The sequence below is a fragment of the Stegastes partitus genome, unplaced genomic scaffold (assembly GCF_000690725.1).
Source record: "Stegastes partitus isolate 25-593 unplaced genomic scaffold, Stegastes_partitus-1.0.2 Scaffold863, whole genome shotgun sequence".
NCBI classification, from domain to species: Eukaryota; Metazoa; Chordata; class Actinopteri; family Pomacentridae; genus Stegastes; species Stegastes partitus.
In genome coordinates this window covers 232,652-254,547 of record NW_007578594.1, presented here as the reverse complement: position 1 = coordinate 254,547, position 21,896 = coordinate 232,652, and the positions used below count along the sequence as shown (strand labels likewise).

At 40.9% G+C, this 21,896-nt stretch overlaps 1 protein-coding gene across 1 annotated transcript in view; it reads right to left on the bottom strand.

Annotated features, from left to right (window-relative positions):
- Positions 1-1,086: 1,086 nt before the first annotated feature.
- Positions 1,087-21,896, bottom strand: part of LOC103365687 (actin-related protein 3) — a 23,891-nt gene continuing 3,081 nt past the window's right edge. The window contains exons 2-13 of the mRNA XM_008293181.1: positions 17,388-17,573; positions 13,302-13,357; positions 12,922-13,046; positions 11,055-11,165; positions 10,751-10,846; positions 9,422-9,529; positions 8,504-8,647; positions 5,738-5,911; positions 4,596-4,688; positions 3,489-3,614; positions 3,015-3,098; positions 1,087-2,178 (exon numbers count right to left, since the gene is read on the bottom strand). Of these exons, the coding sequence (XP_008291403.1) occupies positions 2,083-2,178; positions 3,015-3,098; positions 3,489-3,614; positions 4,596-4,688; positions 5,738-5,911; positions 8,504-8,647; positions 9,422-9,529; positions 10,751-10,846; positions 11,055-11,165; positions 12,922-13,046; positions 13,302-13,357; positions 17,388-17,431 (1,257 nt within the window). The 5' untranslated portion in view covers positions 17,432-17,573 and the 3' untranslated portion in view covers positions 1,087-2,082. The remainder of the gene's footprint in view (positions 2,179-3,014; positions 3,099-3,488; positions 3,615-4,595; positions 4,689-5,737; positions 5,912-8,503; positions 8,648-9,421; positions 9,530-10,750; positions 10,847-11,054; positions 11,166-12,921; positions 13,047-13,301; positions 13,358-17,387; positions 17,574-21,896) is intronic.

The window sequence follows — 21,896 nt, the reverse complement described above, 5'->3', positions numbered from 1 at the left end:
GTTCAGTTTTGGTGCAGATCAGCTCTAAGTGTTCTGCGAGCCGCCCACTGGCCAAGTTTTCATCCTTTAATTGGCATTTATAGTCGTTTACTATCAGCAAAGCTGGCCTAAATTGTCCTGTTTAGTCTGTGGAGCCATAAATGAAGCAGGTAAGGAATATTTCTCCCTCCACTACTCAGCCGGTTAGAATTACCAACCACTGTACAAACAGTGTTTCACTCTTACAGCATGAAAATAAATCCATGAACTGTAAATTGACAGTAAGTTACCTCTGATATACAGTCGTCCTCAAATGTATTCATACCCTCCCATTAGAGAAGGAAAAAAAACAGCTGTCATGGAAATAAGTTGAAATTGACAAAAGTAATATTAAATAAAAATTTTATGAAAGTCATGACATTGCTTTTGAATTGTGGTTCAAAAGAAATAAAACTTCATATATGTATATAGGGGGGAAAAAAACAAGCATGATGGGACCCATAAACTAATATTTAGTTGAACAATCCTTTGAGCCAATCACTGCTATCACGTGTTTTCTGTAACTCTCAGTCAGACTTCTACACCTGCTGACAGCTATTTTGATTTTGGCTCATCAGCAAAGTGCTCTAATTTGCCCGGGACAGTTTTGTTTTTGTTTTTTTATTATTCTTTTCAACCACAATTCAAAAGCAATGTCTTATTTCACTAAATTATAATTCAGCAAATTTTTATTTATTATTACTTTTTTCAGTTTCTAGTTATTTGAGTGACTACTGGGAATTTTCCCTTTTCTTTAACTGAAGGGTGTGAATACATGTGAGGACGACTGTACCTGATGCTCGTCAACACCGAGGACTGAAGCTGCAAAGCAAACAACTGTCGACTCCAAAGGAAACCGAGCTGAACTCAAACCCCAGCCTTCTGACCGACAGCACACCTGTAGATTAGCTGCTTCCAAATCAGCTCTACAGCATGAAAACATACAATGAAACTATGACTATGTCAACATTAACAGAAATCCTCAGGCTTTTTGGAATTATTGTTTAGGAAAAACTGAAAAAAAAGAGGATTAGTTGACTGAAATGAGAGAAGCCATGAAGACACCGGTGCTTAGAAACAAATTGGAGCCTTTATTGGAATGTTGCAAGGCATTAAATACACAAATCCCATTCTTTTAATAATTTGGTATTTAATAAAAAAAATTCTAGTCTAACAATACTGGTCTGACAGTCATTCTTATTCAGTTTCTTTTTTTTTTTGTAACCTCAGTAAGTCCTCTCTCTCTCTTTCTCTCTCTCTTTCCTCTCACTGCACCAGAGGTGGAAACCTGACACGGTCCGAAGTGAAAGCAGATGTGAATTCATGTACAGAGAATTAAAGGGCAGACAGCGATGACACGTGGGGAATAATAGCAGGAAAAAAAATAATAAAATACTGCGTATCAAAGCTGCACCGTGGATTAAAACAGTCTCTTGCTGATACTGGTATCCTTTTTTTTTGTTTTATTATTATTATTATTATTTATTCATTTTTTACCCCTGATTTCCCAAGTTTTACATATAAAAAACTTTTGTATGAAATATAAACAAGCTCTTACGGTGATACACAGAGATGTGCATTTGAAGCTGAAAAGAAACTGCTGGAAACAAAAAGGAGACAATAATATGTTCTAAACTTGACCTCGAGAGTCATCGGATCTTGTCTGGATAAACATAAATAATATGTTCTGGTGTCAGGAATTAGTTTTTTCATCATCCTATGTCAACATCCGCCAACGCCATCCTCATCCTCATCATCTCTCAACAGATCCAGAAATGTTAAAACTGTTTTGGCTTACAAACCGTTTTCCCTCATTTTTAAAAGAAAAAGAAAGAAAAAAATAGAAAGAAAGAAAGAAACAGGGGGGGAAAAAAAGGAACATTCACAATAAAATTTCCAGCCCATCTGTGTTTGGTCTGGTGTCTTTTCCTTTTTTTTTTTTTTTGTATTTTCTCTTTCTGGATCGCCTTCTCGTCGCACACCTCCGTAACTGAACGAGTAATCGAAAAAGCTCGGCCCCCCTCCCCTCCTCCCGCAACCGTTAGACTTGTAAAGGTCCAAAAGTTAAGACATGACTCCGAACACGGGGTTGTGGCGACAGATGCTCGGCCCGATCTCTTCGTAGTCCTTTTTGGTGTGGCAAACCTGGTAGAACTCAGGCTGGAGGAAAGAAAAGAAAAGAAAAGAGCACATCAGCATTTTAAACCCTGCGTACATTTATGTTTATGTTTGGGTGTTGGGGTTTTGGTTGGAAAAAGCGGTGTTTTCTTTGTACCGAGGACCTTTTGTCAGGCATGAGGTGGTACATAAGTAACCGTCACACTGAGGTTTGAAATATCTGCAGCGATTATTTACAGATATCTGGAATAAAGATTCTTGACGAGTCACATGACTTTCTAATTCTAATTCTAACCCTGTTGTCTCGCCTGTTTATTGACGCTCTACTTCTTATTTCTTGGGGTGCAAACATCAGAGCTCATCAGAGAAACTGAGGTGTGGCGATGTGCTGAAACAGTCAATGCTGTGATTTCGCTGAATTAAATCAGGACTGCGTTACTTAGATGATAAAGTAGCCCCTCAATGCAGGATACAACTGGGAAGCTAGAAACACAGAGCAATAAAGTTTCTCTAACTGAGATCCATAAAAGGAACGATTAATCTTATCGGGGGTGGGGGGCGATTCTATTAGACTTTAACATCAATTAGCCTTTTGCGACTCAACCGTCAGAGACCCTACGCTCCTAGTCATATTTCCTGCTGGTAAAATTATCAGCCTCGCTTACACACACACACACACACAAAAAAAACTCATCAAGAGGGGGGAGAAAAAGAATAATGAAATGTCACAACCGCCCACAGGATTCACTTCCACTCAGCAGGACGGAAATAAATTGCACAACAAATAAGGGTTTTACAAAAAAAGTGCCGCGTGGCCCACGAGACGAAAGGCAAGTGAAACTGATGTCATGAAGTGGTCAAGTGGTTGAGATACTCACAGTTGATGCTAACATGGATCCACCGAACCACACTGCGTATCTCTGCATGTGATGAGTGATGACCTGGACGTCGATTGGTTTGGGCTGAGGAGGGAGCAGAGAGAAAGGAGACACCAGGGATCAGTTAGGCACATTAGGAGCAGCGATACAGGTGGGATGGCATGGAGGGAACTGGATTAATAAACAGAATCTTAACACATTTCTTTTAAATCTGAGCGTTTGATGTGCACCTATGTTTGACGCAGCGGCTCAGGAGGAGGCTACCTGACTGCTATCAAAGGCTAAAACATTTCGATTGCACATTTTAAAGGTGTTGTTAAATTTCTAGCACGTGAATTTGCAACTGAAATCACTCGATGGACGTTTAATGTGTTTCTGGGCCAACAGTGTCTGTAGAGGGAAAAGGACTTTTCTCTCAGTAATTGTGTTTTGCCGAGCGGTATTGATCGGTATAAATTAGCCGTCTCCTCTCACCTTGAGCTTGCCTCCACTCAGCTCCTCACTCATCTTCAGCCGGGCATCAACCGTCCTCTTTAAGTCTCTCTGCAGACGGCGCCCAAAGTCCCTGAACATGGTGGAGCCTCCCGACAGAACGATGTTCTGTGGAAAAGGAAAAAAGGCGACAGTGGTTACAGAGCTGTAGAGCAGGAGGCCGTTAACGCCGGGTGCAGGTCAGCCAGTCTGGGGGAAACAGTCTGCAGTGCTTAACACGTTTATTAGACCACCTGTCCAATTTGTTAAGCTCTGTGTATATAAATATATATATATATAGACCACACAGCATCATGAAGTGCTTTAATTCACACTCAGCTCTCCACATTTTACCGTTTTGAACAGGGATGAGGAATTTTAAACTGAATTTTTTTTTATACCCAAATTTGAGACTTCTCTGGGAAGTCATAACATTCAACCATTGAAACTAATTTTTCTGTTGAGGAATGCAAGTAAAAAAACTAGAATTTAACATCTTAATCAAGAAATAATAATGTGCTTTAGTATTTTGCTTTTGTTTTTTTTTTGGCAAAACAGTGTTTTTTTTTTTAAATTCATGGCTAACAGTAATCATTATATTTTAGCATTAAAAATATCATTTTGGTCAAAGAGCTTCTACATACTGGTGTATTAACCATTACAGAAACATAAGAAATGATTTTGGTAATTACCGATGCTGTTAATTTAGGGCAGCTGTGGTATAAACCTGACATTGGGCGGTGGTCTAATACATTTGTTAAGCTCTGTATTTTATTGTAGTGAAAGCTACAGGATGGGAAATACTCCTCATAAACACGACAAATAAATCTAACATTTCAGCATGATGACACCAAGGTCAGACTCTTTAAGTTGTTAAACGTCCATTTTCTGTAACCAGGCTCATTCGCTTAGAAGAAATTAATCGCACTTTTTCACAACAGCAGTTTGTCTATTTGGCAAAAATCACAGACCGACTATGTAATAACTGAAGGTGTAGTCAAAGCCAGTCTTGTTGAACAGTAACTTCTACTTGTCAGCGTTTCAACAGTGTCTTCAGTGTCCTAGAACCGAGGAAAGACAGTCCTCCCTGAAGACGTGATGCCAGCTCACCTTATACAGAGGACGCCTGACGTCGATGGGGCAGTTCTGAATGACTTCGTCCACCACCTCAGAGATAGGCTGAGTGAAGTCAGGGTTGGCAAACTGTGGTGGTGGAGAGACAAAGAGGACACGTCATCCTGTGCTGTGCGTGTAACACAGAATGTAGTTGTTACATCCCAGAACATGCCGGAGTGATGTGCAGGTAAATAGTGAGAATGTTTGACCATCGTCAGAGATAAGGCTGGGTTTGGATAAACCCGGTTTGGGCCACATTCAGTGGTTTTGTAATCATGGTAACAGCTTTCACAATCATAAAGAAGTCATCTACTGTAAAGACTATAACACACCCATTTTGGTGTCAAAGTTTTTTGAGCTGATTTTGGACAATTGCAACGCGCTGAATCCAAATATTACACTAGTTTTGCTCAATGAGGTCAAAATTTTGATTTGATGAAACATGCAATTTACTTCTATTTACCTTACAAATGTTTACGCTCATCAACGTTTGGATCATTTAGTTTATGAAAAAGATTAGAAAATGAAGTTTTTCCTCTAAATCCAATTTCATATGAGAAATACTAAAATAAATCGCTAATGTCAAAAAAAGTAATCGATTTAGTGGTAAAATCAATTTTTTTTTAAATCAAGTTGCCATAAAAACCTGACCTGACACAGAAAAGCAGATGTCATTTTTGGATTCAGAGGTGTAAAAACGTCCTAAATCAGTTAAAAAATCCTAGACACCTTCAAAAAAGTATTTCTTTGTAACCCAGTGTAATTCGTCATTATTTAATACAATATTGTAATAAAAGTCTATGTGTTTTCTCATAAATGACAACTTTACTGGGAAATATAACCTTACAACCAGGAATTGAACAATTAACATCACATTTATGGGGGATAATAAAACTGATAGACGTTCAAGATCGCATCTTTTAACTGTCTTCTTGTCCCACATTTCTCTTTCCACCAGTTTTCTTTCTCTGCACAAATATCGTCATGTGAGATTTTCCAATGTAGCTGATATCCATTATAGTCAGCAGCTAATATGTGCAACTGTCTGGTCAATCTGTTGGTTTCAATTATGTATAATAATAATAATATACATAATAACGGTGTTTTCCTGCTCGTGATTTGCCCTGCTGACTAACCTCGGGGTGGAAGAAGATCTCCGGCCCCAGGAAGCGCTCGTAGCCCACGTCGATGGTGAACTCCTTCTTGCTGATGGCGTTGATGCCGGTGTACTGCTTGATCCACTTGGAGCCGTCTGTGTCGTACTTGTTGAACTCTTTGACTAGATCCGGGCACACGTAGCTGAACCGCTCCTGACGGGCAGACCAGCAGTAAAGTCGTGTCAGTGTTCGTGCGGCAGGTTGTGAACTACCAGTTTGACTTTGGCAGCTAAATCATTCCACCTCTGTTTGTGTCACAGTTTTACTGTCATTGTGTTGTAATAGAATAACAATAAGGGAAGCGGGGGCTGTTTTTTTTTGTTTACCGTGCTCAGATTCTATTGTGGTTGCGAACGATCTTGCTCCTGTAACAGTGGAAGCGAATGAGCAGCACATAACGGTTTACTGTATTCAGGGAAGATGTCGTTATGTTGATTTGCAGGGACGCGGTTTCTGCCTCCAGCCAGGCAGCAGCTGAATTAACATTTCCAGACATGATTGGCAACGTACACAACGAGCATCACCTCAGCGCTAGCGCTAATTATTTCAATTCACACTATTTCTTGTTTGTTTGTGCCGGGGTAATGAAGAACGGTCCTTGACATCGAGAACAAAGTCCTGGATAACAAGCTGTTTAATAAACATGAGGGAATCGTGGAGAATTGAGGCAAATCAATAAATCGCCGTGATTGGCAGAAGGAGTAGCAATAAGAGAAGACACACGCAATGAACACAGAGGCATAACAAGTTGTGACCTGAAGAGTTGAAAACTGATTTAAAAAAAAAATAAATTTGGTGACACAAATTCAGCTTTCACAAAAAGAGCACGTGTGGTTCATGTTCTTCAAATCTGGGCCGCTGTGTGGTTTGATTCGATCTCAGTTTGTGGAATAATTCACGATCAGAAACTAAACGAAGCGAAATCAAACGTATCAAGTGGTGGAAGGTCACCAGCTGCACGTAACAGGCAGACCGAGAGCGCCATCTGGTGTCGCCACGTAGAAAACAGTGAAATCTCCCTTGCCGTGTCATTTTTCAAACTGAAGTGCTGTCACTGTGGTAAATGAAGCCGGAGTCCTGTGCATCTTTTCTGACAGACGCATTCTTACTGCAAAGAATGAAAAGCGTCTCCTGCTGCTAGTGCTCTATAAGTAGCTTATTTACCAAGCTCCAGATCGGTGCACATGCAAATAAAAAGCTGAAAAGCATTAGATTTTAACCGAAAAACTGAATTTCATTTCATGTCAGGCTATATGCTTTTACCTTTTCCAAACAGCAACTGAGTAAACACGTGGAAATCTACTGTCAAAAAAAATCCCTGTGCTGTTAAATCCATTTGCTGTAAAGTACGGAAATTGCTCAATCTGAAGATACACGATTTTATGACAGACCTGGCTTCACCAGTCTGGTAAATCTGTCAATCAGACGTACGTCGGCGACTTCTACGTTAATCATGCTTCAGTCAAACGTTCCTACCACAGTGATGGAGAGAGCCACAGTACGTCAAGTGACATAATGCGTGACAATAAAGAACAAAAAATGCAACCTATGAAGCTGTCCAATAACCAAATACTTTGTGATTTCCTGAACTTGCCCCTAAAATCTGCCCATGTACGTTGATAATCTTACTACTTTCCGAAGTGTAAACTAAAAATATCCCGACAGCTGTGATGGAGCTCAGGACTCGACCCGAGGACCGCCGCTATATAACAAACGACTTAACTGTGGCTAATAAAATAAAACGTTTATGATAGGACTTGCTGTTAACCGAACTTAATCTCCATGTCAGGAACAATTTCAATTTAGAAGTAACTAATGACATTACTGATGTTGTTTCGGATACACTCATATGGAAGCAACAAACTAGAGTTCAGCTCCTGTAACACTTTCATCATTGGTGAGTCTCGTTAATTTTGACCTGCTACAAACATCGCAGGTGAGTTTATTTCTATGGACGCTTCAGTTTAGATGTGAAATCACAGTGAATGAGAAAGGTGCGTTGTGACTTCTTGACTTCAGTCATGAAGCCGACACATTCAGGTGGTGTCAGATTAATGGAAAGGAGTCTAAAAAGTACTGCAATTTCCAGACTATAAGCTGCTACTTTTTTCAGACACTTTGAACACTGCAGCTTAAACAATAATGCGGCTAATTTATGGACGTTTACGATTTTTATGAATTTGCCTCGAGACGAAAGTGACATTGAGAGAGACAACGGAAGACAGACTGAGGATGTGTGTGACGAACTAATTCCGACACTGAAGAAGACGACTTTAGTGGTTTTAGTGCGCAGGAGGAAGATGAAGATAGCGATCAATGACTTTTCCTGGTAGGCGACTGTATTTTTTGTTTTCTTAACCAGCCGTGTTACAGGCACTGTTCAGAAAAAAGCATTTACGGTACATTACCGGTACGTATTTAATTAAAAGTTTAAAAAATCTTTCTGTTTAAATATCTCATGTTACATCTGCAGCTTATATATGTACAATTTTTTTTCTTATCAATGTTAGTGGCTTATATTCAGGTGTGCTCAATAGTCCAAAAATTACGGTAGTTTAATAACATGCGCAAGAATCACGATCGCCACACATATTCCTTCTGTGCTTGAGCAGAGGGACGCCATGCCGGTGTTTTAACAGCCGTAACGGAGCCATGTGTTAAATCCCACCGGTGACACACTGAACAACTGCAGTAACAGCCTCCTTAGCAGAGGAAGTGTTCCGCTGGGGATTGCAGCAAACCCACCTTCACTGCCTTGGCCGTCTCCAGCGACTGCTCCGGTGGGATGCCCACCTCCCTCTCCCTCAGGAGCTGCTGGGTGAAGTAGGTAATGTCTCGGCCCGCGATGGGGATGTGCTTTATACAGCTGCCGATTACGTAACCTTCAGCCTGAGAGAGACAGAAAGAGAAGGAAAGAGAGGGCGTCATGTAAAGGTGCAACGTAACAGAATAACATGCACTGAGAGTCTCCACTTCTTATAGCTGGATTTGTTTTCATCAGATACTGCCAGGCCTTCCACATCACAGCAGCGCTGTGTTTGGCTTTTTTTTTTTTTTGCACATGTGGCTACAGACATGCTGATTCAGGCAGCCAGGCTCTAAATGTATTCTGCAAGCACATTTCACAGAACTGAGCAAGTTCGTCCAACCTCTCAAACACTCTTGCCTACTTTTGCACATCAGCACTATTCAGTTATTTAGCAGGTGTGAAATCCTAACACAACACCTTTATGAACGGATTTCACACACTGCTGCTCATAAACACAGTTAAACGTAAGCCATCTGTGTTTATTAGCAATCAACAAATGACCATAATGAACAGGACAATTAATTAAAAGGCCATTCAGAGTGGAGCAGAAATAAATTACCACATCTCTCTTTTAAAATTAAAGTGCAAGACCACTTAATGAGCTGGTGTTTACAAAAACTCCTACCTGATTCCTGTATGAATAACAAGCTGCTACTAAAGTAAATTGGCACAAGTGTGTTGAAAGGTGTTTAAACAAAGCACAACACAATGGATGTTATCATATGCCCAGCTGCTAAACGGCCACAAGGGAATGCATAGTGCAGAGTATTCAATATTTACACATAAATGTCGACAGTATAGGAAGCAGGAGGTTTGCGCTTTGTGTGTCTTCTTGGTGGGGAAGGAAGACTCACCACGGGGATGACGTGAGTGACGCCGTCTCCGCTGTCGATGACGGTGCCCGTCAGCGTCCTCTCTCCCACTTGTCTGGACGTCCAGGAGGCCGCTAGAGCGAGCACAGCCTATGTACGGACAGGGAGACGTCAGACATGTTGATAAAGTACATACGGTGCTGTAGGTTCACACTTTAACGCTGCTGCTCTGTAGTAGCTTTGTGTGAACCACGAGGCTTTGCTGTTGTAATAACTAGTCGTACGGTCACATTGGGAATCAGTGCACATGTCCAACAGGTGATACAACGATTAACTTAAAAAATGACTTTTTCTAGTGCATCTTAGGAAAACTAAATTACATTTCCCAATGGTACAGCATCTTTCTCACACTTTGACTGTGTATAAAAGACGGACGTAGCCACCCGAGTTTAGAAGTTGACTGCTGCCATCTTGCTTCTTTAAAAATAGACAAAACAATCGAGTGTTGGATTTGACTGGAGAACCCGAGGACGCTGTGCACAGCGACACAGTAATGATCTATTAATCACATGCTAGACCTGCATTAAAACACACCTTACTTTTAAACGGGACCATCTTTTACATCTTGAAATTAGCAACTGAGACCATAAGTTCATCAGGAAATCTTTAACAGATCGTGTGAAACGTAGGATTATCTTCTCATTGTTTTGACTCGCCAGGTGTAGACTTAGATTTAACACGACTTTCTCCTTCCATTCTGCAAACTGCATGTTACTGTGATTTTTAAAATCTTGACCGTGGGAAACAACAATAACCTGCAAGCAGCAACCTTAATGTTGAAAATGAGTGAATTTGCCATTCTGACGCAAATACTCCATCAAGGCAATTCTAACACTACTGCACCTCATTGGCAGCATCAATGCACCCTGAACCTAACGCAGCCCACGATGACTGTAACTAGTTTAAATAAAAGAAAACAAGGCCAGCCCAGAGGCTCACCTGGTTTAAAGGGGCTACTACGGCCACGGATTGATTTCGGTCCAAGGATTTGCTGCATGTCGTCTCTCTAAATCTTCTCTATAATAAAGACTCAAATGGCCAAAAATGTAAAAATAAATACAAACAAACCAGAGTGTTCTCCCCCCAGATAGCAGAATGACACTGAGCTGCAGCCAGACCATTCTCCAGCGATGTTGGAAAAAGATCTGGCTATAACACTATTTCTTATAGACGTCTATACAAGCAGGTTTGTTCTTGCCTCTCTATTAGAAATAACGCAAGTAAATTTAAGGCACGAGAGGCTACGTCCGCCTTTTGTACTAGGTTTCTGCTCACAGACACAAACTACACATCTGAGCACGTGAGGCCGACCTGCACAGCGATGTAGAGCCCCGGCACATTGAAGGACTCGAACATGATCTCGGCGGTGTACTCTCGGTTTTCTGGCGTGTTGAGTGGAGGCTCTGTCTGCAAAACAAAAGACACAGCACATTTAATCTGTGACCAATTTAGACTTGAAAAGTACAAATCTGACTAAAAGCAGGAAACAGAGCTGCTCGGCTTATCGTTAAATGGGACTAAGAATAAACACACAATGTATTTAGAAGATAGCATCTTGTTTATTTGTTATTTTGGCTGGTAAAAGGTGTTAGTTGTGGTTTTTGATGGCTCTTACGAGGAGGAAGTAGTGGTCCTCAGGCTCAGCCCTCAAGTACTTGAAGATGATCTGCTCCATGAAGCGCTCCATGAGGTCCCAGTCCTCCACGATTCCATGACGGATCGGCCACTAAAGGAAGAGTTCAGTTAATCAGAACAATGCTCCTGTGATGCCAAGACAGTTGGATAAAAACAGAACATGCAGTAAAGTGATCATAGTACACAGTATATAAAAGAAGCCCGGACTAGGAGTTGCCAAGCAGACGATTCTCTGGGTTTAAGGTTCTTGGTGGTTCTCATGGTATTCTCATTATAGTGTGACAACAATGTCTAAAATGCACAGTATGTGAGCTGTCTAATGACATCATGAAGTTGTTATGCAGCAGGAAAAGTGGACTGCTGTCATTGACAGCATGGAGGTAGTTCAGTGAACGAGCTAGAGCGACGTCCAGAGAATACCAAATGACACGAAATGTGGCAGCTGATGTTCATGTCCGGTTTCATTCCTTAGATTAGGTGTCATTAATGACAATAATTATGGCTGCACTCCATATAGGTCCTCCTGGGCCCCGTGCTGAGTCCACAGTGTCATTTGACACACTAACTTTAATGTTGTGTTTTAGCATTTAGTTAGCATAGAAGGAATTGAAATATTTGACAATGATACGATAAAACGTGTAACTAGACGTCAATAAAACTGCAGCTTTACAATGTCACTAACAATGAAAGCTAACAGGACAGGAAAACGTTTTGCTTGAAATTTAATAGTTGTTCTTTGTCTTTTGAGGCGTTCTGTGATAGAACCGTTTCGTAACCTTTTCACAACGGATGACCTGTAACACGGAGTTTCTTATAACTTGAACCTTTAGGCAAGTTGTAGGACAAAGTTGGCGGCTATTATATAAATCTGCAGAGGTGACAGTGAGGCAGACGCTTTCATTTTTCATGTGTCCAAAACTGTTTTTTTATTGTTCTTCATTATAGGAAGTTACACAGTGTTGACACGTTGAATGAAATAGCAGTTTCTGGCACGTTTAGTTCAGGCGTGGGTCACTAAGCTCCTGTTAAGTGTGCAGAACTGGGACACAGATCAGGTGTTGTGCACGCTGACAAACTGGCTTACGGGGACACCCAAAATAAATAGACCACAGTTAAATTTAAACGCTTTTTCTGCTCAGAGACATGAACAACCTTGTTCTTATCTTTTTTACTAATATGCATGAGTGTCCTAGATAGTCAGGAATAACAGCCAAGTCAAAGAACATCAGCTACGTTTCAATCATCAAGTTGTTGATCCAATTTAATCACTGAGTCACATTATATAGTTGTGGATCAATTCAATCTGTAGTTCTAACAAAGGAAAATAAAATAAATCTGGCATGTTCAGCCTCTGGAGGACACAATTGGACTAGTAAAATATTGTCACATACATTATATAGAATGTAAATACAGAGTTGGTTGCCACGTTGTTTGACCCTAAATAAAATATCGACAATTCTTGCTTAGATAAGAGGAAAAGTCCCCTTTAATCCTATGAGCCACACGTCATTTTCAGGGTAATTACCCAACAAAATCTTCTTCTACTGTACCATATAGTAAGGTAGTAGGGATATTGGAACGCAGCAGCCTGTATTTCTCACACAAAAGCAACTAACATTGTTGGAAAGGTCAAGTTTCATTCGATTCGTGCGACAACTACCTGCATAAGATACTTCGAGAGCAATTCACTTAAGAAGACGAGGATGTGAATTTAGATGCAAAGTAAAGAGTTAACCGGGTCTTCTTTAACCAGCCTCTTCTTTATAAAACATTCAACACAGTACCTGTTTGAACATTTCACTTTCTTTCGAGATTCAAGTGTTTCTGCTAGCGCCAGGGTCGTGTACCTTAGTGGAATATGTGGGTTTGTCTACTGCTTCATCGCCGATGTAGAAATCCAAGTCATCCACCCCCTTCATCATCCTCCGCTGGGCCTGGTCTCCGACCTTGGCTGACTCTTTGATGGCAATACCTGACGAGAAAAGAGAGAATTCAACAGAGAGTTACAGTTTCTCGAGAATTTTAAGCACATTTTATGGGTAAATGAAAATGGAAAGCTGGATAAGTAGTGTTACAAGAATGATCTCGAGTTAATAGGAGCATCTTTTTGGAGCACATTTTGAATAATTAGGACAAGTAAATGAAGTTGTCCAAACAGGAAAACATGTCCCTTGTATTAAAGATGCATGTGTTGTGATGGGAATTCAACGCACAGCGAAATACTCACATGATGGGACGATGAACTGTGGCTCTGTGTTCCCTGCATACCCCAGTTTGGTGTAACTGCAAGAGAAATTAATTATGTGTCACTACAAGAAGGAAGCTACATGTATATATATATTTTTTAAACTACAACAGAAAACACCAGCCACACTGCTGGCACCGCATTTGTGTGAATGAAAGTTTAGTTTATTTTTGGCGAGATGTGTGCTATCGTTTTGATCAATGCCGTCACTGTCCTTTGGCTCGCTGGTTGGATGCCAAAAGCAGCAGCAGCTCTGGGGGTTGCTAATGGGAGGCCATAAAAAGAGCCATTCATGTTGCATTGGTAAACTGAGCAAACTACTCATATTCGTCAAGAGGGGGAAATAAGGGCAGTATGTATAAATTGAACATCGCTACCATAAACTAACTGTGACCTCAGTGGTGAACACTAAATGCCGCATTACCTACTTCTCTATAAGCAATCACAAAGAGAGAAGTCATATGTATAAAAAATGTACTTGTGTTTCAGGTCTGGGATCAATAAGCAACACTTCCCTGTCTATGTTCACATGAAAGTCAGTTCAGACACTGGGAGCACACCTCAGCCTGAACATCAAGGCCGTCGGTTTATAGCCGTCTCCTTTTGGTGCGAGTGGTGCTTTGCGGGGCACATGCTAGCCAGATGTAGTCCTGACTGGAGGAGACCCAGACAGGAGTCTATGCTTCCTGCACACATGGCCCGAGGGACTGATAGAGGACGCTGCTGACGAATGCCAAAGCACTGTGGGCATAATAGACCACATCCTGGTCATAACAGTGGCTCCTTTGAATTGCACAAAAAAATAAAAAAAGTACCAGGAAGGACCACATCAGCAGTATTCAAAAAGACAAAACTTTGAAAGATTATGAGAGAGCCCTAAAAACATGTCATGGCAAAAAGGTAGACAGGGATCCCAAGTAAACCCTACAAGCACAGGTTTCTTCTCCCTGGATTGCCCATTCTGATTGACTTTTATATACATATGCAACAACAGACATCTGTGCAGAATAAATTCACACAAAAAGCACAAATATAGGATTAAGAAACAGCATATATAAGACTGGAGCACTACTAAAGTGTAAAACACCAACACTGCAACTTGTTATGACCACGGAACATGAGAAAATATCACTTCCTATTCCTGTTACACATTTACTACTGACTCAAGTGTGTTAATATTTATTTATTGATTGTAGTAGAAGAGAAAAATAATAATAAACCACTCTAAAAGCCTATGTGTGTTGCATGTGTATCTGTTGAAATGCTGCTTCTCAGCTGCAGAGATTTTACTTACAATCTGATGTCTGTCTAGTTAGTTTGGGTAAAATGATCTCACCCTGTCTGCACACCACTAGTTTAGTTTTTTTATTCTCAGCTTCAACTGAGCAACTGTTGGTTTGTAAAGATCTGAAAACATCACGGTACATGAACACAGTATTACAGTACAATCTAATCTTGCAACTGCGCCTATTTGTCAATAGAACAGCGCAAGTTCCTTCAGATTAGACAAATTCCTAAACTGCAAAAAAATATATATTGAATGTATGAAGTGCATTTTTCCAGAGGCAAACTGTCAAAAAAGTTTTAAAAAGCATATCTACTCAATATGACAAACTCAGGGAGATTTTCTAAGCAGCTCCCATGCTTTTTTATTCCATAAGACAAACTTACAACAACCTCTGCAAAATACAGAGACAATAAAAAGACTTTAAATAAATACAGGAGTACCAAGGGCCATTAAATATATACAACTACAAGCTTTTAAATGAAGACAAGATACAAACTAGAAAACAAAACTTATTAGCAGGACCTCAACACTGAATGTGTCCTCCTAACACTTATATCAATGTTGTTTTTATTTTAAATGTTGGTTCACTTTTGCAACTTAAATCAACTGTATTTTCAGCTAATACAAAAAGCTAACCATGTTCAAGCTGATAAATCCTCTGGACACAACCTGAGCTGCACCAAATGTTACAAAAGGACAAAGTTAGCGACCAGCCAATTAATAATTATAATAGTAGTAATAAACTGATGATTGGGGTTAAAACCAGCGTTTTTCATACCAGTAACAACAACATGGGCTGACGGCAACAGAATGCAGCATTCTGAAACACCTTCATACCGAAGAACAGTCCCAGCTTGTCGACCTCAACCTGCCTTGACAAGCTTAAAACACACCACATGTCTGACGGTGGACATCATTTCACATGACAGCTGAAGCCGAGTATAAAAACCTGAACTCCTGAGACCATTTTTTGGGGCAAAATAGAACCTAAAATTGTTGATTGATGAGTCATGAAATTTGTTTGCTAAACACAGAGGACAAATTACTCCACCTACATGCACCTGAGATTTCTTTGACACCTTTTGCGCAGCGATAGCTGTGCGCTAAAGGCAACCTACCTAAAACTATACCCAAATATAACCAGCGGTTCTTTCATGCACTGGTCAAGTAGTCTAATCTAAGAATAGCAGCCAGGCCACTTAGAAGGATGACGAGTAACAAGGAAGTGAAGTTGTCATTATTTGGACATTTTGAGCATGACTCAGAGACAGCTGTTGAACTCCCTCAGCACTTTACAACATCTGCAGATAGCTGGCACACTGTGGCTCAGCTGCAAATCTAATGCATGTCAAAGTTTCCACTTAAGAAAAAAAAAAAACCTAAGCATCAACTAAATTTCAATCTAAACTGCACCCTTGTGAGCAAATGTTATTTTTGCTGATAAAAAAAAAGGGGAAAAAAAAGAAGCTGTTTTTGTAGTAACGGATAGTGGAACATATGCCTTGGCCCGAAAAGTAGAAGCCATCTGCTTGGTGAGAAGAAATTAGCACAGGCTAACCCAATTCTCTGCTGCACTTTCTTTTGCTGTCCCAGTGCAGATCAGAGGCTGGTTAACAGGCTGAAAGGGAGGGGAGGTATGCAATGTGAGGAGCGACGAGTTCAAGCCTCTACATGCAAGCAATGCAAACCACTTTTAGCCCCCAAAATTAACCAAACATTCCTGTCAGGCTCAGCTTTGTTATTGGGCTGAATCAAAGTGCCTACACTGTTAAAAAAATATATATTTAAGCAATGATGGAACAAAATATAAACTGATAGCAATGTTTCAAGTGTCAGACTAAAGTTGATCTTTTATTTCTAAAGGGGAAACAATGAGGAGGGAAGCTCTACCTGCTACTAAAGTAAGACAGAAGGTATGTGCAGCACAACGGATCCATACAAACAGTGCTGCAGGAAGAGCTAAGGTATTAGCTAGAAACAACATTTATTGCCCTAGCAAATTCTTAGCTTTGAAATATATTTAAAACTAATTAAATGTGGGAGGAAACAAAATCAGTAGCCTCGTAAAGAAGAGAAATTAGAGAAGTTTAAAAAAAAAAAAAAAAACATGCTCGGATGCCGAGAAACGACCATATATGGACTAAAAAGCGTGAATGAGGAAGTGTAGGCTGTATAGGAAGTAGCACTGCGCCTGCTCCGAGTCTACATTACTGAGCAAAACCCATTTATGAATTGCTAATATCACGGCTAGTTGTGCCGAGAAAGGCATCCGAGTGGCAAATCGGGTCAACCCGCACAGAATGTTTGGTTTTAGTTGCAATTACAGCTTGCTAAGTGCAAATGAATGAAACCAGCTGCGGAGGGGAAAAGACCTTCCTCACTCAGGTTTCAGTCTTGCAACAGCAAACACTAGCTGAGCTGCTGCAGGGAAATAGCTTCGGTGGGAACAAAACAGACTGGTGATGATGGAAGGAGCTAAGCAGCAGGATAACGAACGTTTTACAAATAAAAAAATAAAATAATAAGCGACGCCTGCGCACAACAGAGCAGCTCGGAGCGCTTAAACAACCGGGAGATGTGACAGTTAGCTATAAGTTAGCATGTTAGCTCACTAGCTAGCTGTGTGCATAAACACAGACCCGGACAAACACACCCAGTTGCTGCTGCTGCCGCCGCCGCCGCTGCTGCTGACACTGACAGTACCGTAACCGAGCTCAGCCTCTCGGTGACACCCGAGCCCCCCTCTTGTCTTGCACGGCGGTCCGGTGTGAACAACTCACCCTGTCCCGCAGTCGACAACACACGCCGGTAACCGTCCAGCCATCGCTCCTCCGGGGTTTTCTGACGCTTTGTTTGGTTTATTATTTTAGAGACGGTTAAACGGGATGGATAGCAGGCTGTGTCGGCTGGAGGATCTGACAAGCCGTCCACAGGCGGAACCCCGAGCCCGCACAGTGCCGTTTCCACTTCCGCACTCGGCTTTCTGGCTGCCAGGGAGGAGGCAAGATGGCGGAGGCCGGCTGGAGCGACGCAGGCAGGGCCGAGGAGCTGTCAATCACCCCGGGGAGGGCCGTGATGCCAACACAAAGCCACAGTTTATGAAATTAAACTTTATTTTATTACACATTGTGACACAGTTTATTATGTCTTTTTTAATTAATATTTTTGATTTTTTTTTCTACTACGCACAGGTAATAATTAGACATTTATTTTCTATCACGGAAATTGTATAGTATATTTTTTTTTATTAAATTCAAAATTGAAGATAAAAATAAATAATTTATTATATTAATTCATGTCCGTATTTTTGCATTAACTATCACTTCATTTCCATAAATTGACTACAAATATAATACGACTATAAAAAAATAATGCATATATGATACGCATATTTAATTTAAAAAATAAAACAAAATAAACGTTTTATTGTATTCTTATGTAATGCAAACATATTCCAGCAAATAAAACGTTCAGGCAATGTTCCCTAAAAGTTAGGTAATTTTACAAGAAAAGTATAGCATTGGTATATAATATAATAATAATAATAACAACAATAATAATAATAATAATAATTCCACAGATTGCACAGAAAAGGTTGGAAAAGCCCACAGTTCAGCCCCGTGCCACACACCCATCCAATAAAGTCTTGTTGCCTGCACCTTCTGATGTTGCTCTACTAGCACAGGCTGTTCAAGACAGCATCACAATGAACAGACTCCCTATGCCAGAGCCAACAGTATTTAGAGGTGAGCCAATCCATTTTATCGAGTGGAAAGCATCCTTTATGTCACTGATCGACCAAAACGGCATTTCTGCTGCAGATAAACTGTACTATCTGAAGAAGTACGCTTGTGGACCTGCTCATGCATGTCTAGAAGGCATCTTCTTCAGAAATGATGAGGCAGAAGGACTAAGAAACTTTGCTGACTTCAGAAATGCTTGTCTAATAGCCATGCCTCATATGAAAGGCTTGGAAATACTGAATGATTGTGAAGAAAATCAAAGATTATTACTCAAACTGCCAGATTGGGCAGCTGCTAGATGGAACTGCCAGGTTACTAAAGTACTGATCAAAAACAAAGAATTTCCCAGTTTCAGTGACTTTGCTGCATTTCTGTCGTTGGAAGCTGACGTTGCCTGTAACCCAGCCACCTCCACCTACGCTCCTCGTTCTTCTGAGTTATCTGTTGACAAAAGAAATCCAAAAGACATCAAAAGAAACAAAGCAAGTGTCTTCAACACAAAAACAGATATACAAGATGACAAGCAAATCTCAACTAATGCAAATGTGAGATCACCATGCATGCTGTGCCAAAACTCCCATCAGCTCTACAAGTGCCCAAACCTCACGAGCAGGTTGTTGGAAGAAATAAAAACATATGTTTAGAGCAATAAACTTTGTTATGGCTGTTTGAAAAAGGGTCACAGTGCGAAGGACTGCCGACGCCGCCTCACCTGGAACATCTGCATGTGAAAGCATCCAACTTGCCTTCACGATGACAACTACGTCAGACACGATAAAGGAGAAAGGCATGTAAATAAGGAAAGTGCAATACAGAAAAACACACCAGAAATTACAGCTGCAATGTCTTTCAATGTCACCACGGAAGGACAAGCTGCAAGTACGTCAGTGATTGTTCCAGTGTGGTTGTCATCTGCTGCAAACCCATACAAAGAGAAACTTGTCTACGCCTTGTTAGACACACAAAGTGATACTGCTTTTGTCGATCAAGAGGTTAGCCGTGAGCTGCAAGTGGATGCTTGTCCAGTGAAACTAAAACTAACTGCTATGATGGGAGAGAACGCAGTTGTAAACAGCGAAAGGGTGCCTGGTCTCCATGTGAGAGGACACAGCTCTGCAACACACATTGACCTCCCGCCTGTGTATACGAAGGACTGTATACCTGTGAATCGTCACCACGTACCAACCTGCGAAACAGCTAGGCTCTGGAATCACCTGTCCACAATCATAGATCAAGTCCCACCTCTCCTCAGTTGTGAAGCAGGTCTCTTGATTGGTTGTAACTGTTCCAGAGCATTAGCGCCTAGACAGGTGATATTAGTCAAAGATGATGAGCCTTATGCTGTCCAGGCCAACTTCGGGTGGAGCATAGTTGGCAGTGTAGCATCTTGCCTCCAAACAGGTACCATGAACAGCCTCTGTCATCGTGTGGTCATAAAGGAAATACCTCCAGTAACTTCCCTGGATGCACTTCATGTATTAGAAAGTGACTTCAAAGAAGTAGGTGGAAATGACAAGACCGTGTCTCAAGAAGATCTCATCTTCCTCGACAAACTCAAGACAGGCATAAAGAAAAATGAAAGGGGACATTATGAAATGCCCTCCAAAGAGAGACCACACGTCTGATAACAGACAGCTAGCAGAAGTCAGATGCCGCCACTTTCAGAGAAAACTCTCCAGCAATGAGAGATACAAAGACGATTATGTTAAGTATATTAATGAAATCATCGAGAGAGGTGATGCAGAGGAAGTTAAGGAAGATGAACCTCCAGGTGAAAAATGGTATACACCACATCATGGCATATATCATTCAAAGAAGCCAAACAAACTGTGTGTCGTCTTTGACTGTTCTGCCAAACATAAAGGAACCAGCCTTAACGATCACCTTCTATCCGGACCAGGCATGATCAACAACATATGAGGCGTCCTTGTATGCTTTCGACAGCATCAAACAGCTTTAATGTGTGACACTGAAAAAATGTTTCACCAATTTCAAGTTGAAGAAAAGGATCGAAACAACCTCCGCATCCCATGGTGCAAAAACAGAAACCTAAGCACGCCACCACAGGAGTACAAGATCACAGTACATCTCTTTGGTGCAGTGTCTTCCCCAGGATGTGCAAACTATGGGCTAAAAACATCTAGCTAGAGAGAACAGCCTTACACATCCATTGGGAGCACAGTTCATTGCCAGAGACTTCTATGTGGATGATGGAGTCACAAGTGCAGAAACAGTGGAAAGGGCCACACAGATGGCACAAGAGGCACGTGAACTGTGTAATAAGGGTGGTCTGCTACTCCACAAATTCAATATCAAAATAACGCTGCTGTTTTGAACAGCATACCAGCATCAGAACATGTAACTGGGGACCTTGCTTTCAGTGAGATACAAACAGAGAGAGCATTTGGTATCCACTGGAACATAGAAAGGGACTGTTTCACTTTCAACATGCCACTAAAAGATCAACCTGCCACACTGTATGGAATATTATCCACTATATTGCAGTGCGCTCTCAGTCCTCAGTCTCCTGATTATCAGTTCAACCCTGCTGTGTGTCATCTCTCTACTTCTAATCTCTCGGAATCTGTTGTTCTGTCTCACGGTCCCATATCTCAGACAGATGCTCCCCAACCCGCCGAGCCTATTAATGCGCCTGGTCGTTACATACCTGTTCTATTACATACCAGACGCCCCATTGTCTGTGCTACTAATGGGTTTAACAGAAATACTGCATATCCTGTAAACTGTAACAACACACGTAGTCTAATTGCTGTAACTCAAACTCCTATCACTGGACATACTGTTAATTTTGGTCTGCTTAATATCAGGTCTCTTTCAAACAAATCTTTTATTTGCCAGGATTTCATCACGTCCAATAGGTTTGACTTCTTCATGTTAACTTAAACATGGCTAAACGCAGGTGACTCTGCCCCTCTTATTGAATCCTCCCCCTCAACTTCTCTTTTTTAAATCATCCCAGATTATCTGGCAGAGGGGAAGGACTTGCTGTAATTTATAACAATGACTACAACTGTTCAATAGTAGTAGTAGAGTTGCTTTCTCTAGCTATTCCTAAATATGACCGCATTCTGTTTGTAGGAGACTTTAATATTTATGTCTGTTGCCATGACAACCTATTAGCTACTGAGTTTTTAACCATTTTAGAGTCTTTTAACTTAAGTAGAATGATCACTGGGCCTACCCATAACAAAAGCCAAACCCTCGACCTTGTTCTCACTCATGGCATTCTACTGGAAAATGTGTCATGTAAAGATTTCATTGTCTCAGACCACAAGTGCATAATGTTTACCTCAGAGGTCAAGTGCAAGCAAATCAAAAACAACCCAAACTATGTCTGCTCTCGTGTTTTTAACTCTACCTCTGCATCCAAATTTATAGATGCTTTCACATCCACTTCTCTTAAAATCGACTCTTATGAAGATGTGTGTGAGGGTCCTAGACTTGTGTTCACTGTATTTTGGGTTTTTGGGTTTTTGTATGTCTCTGTGTTTTGGTGGGTGTGTCTCCGTTCACTGCAGGCTGGGC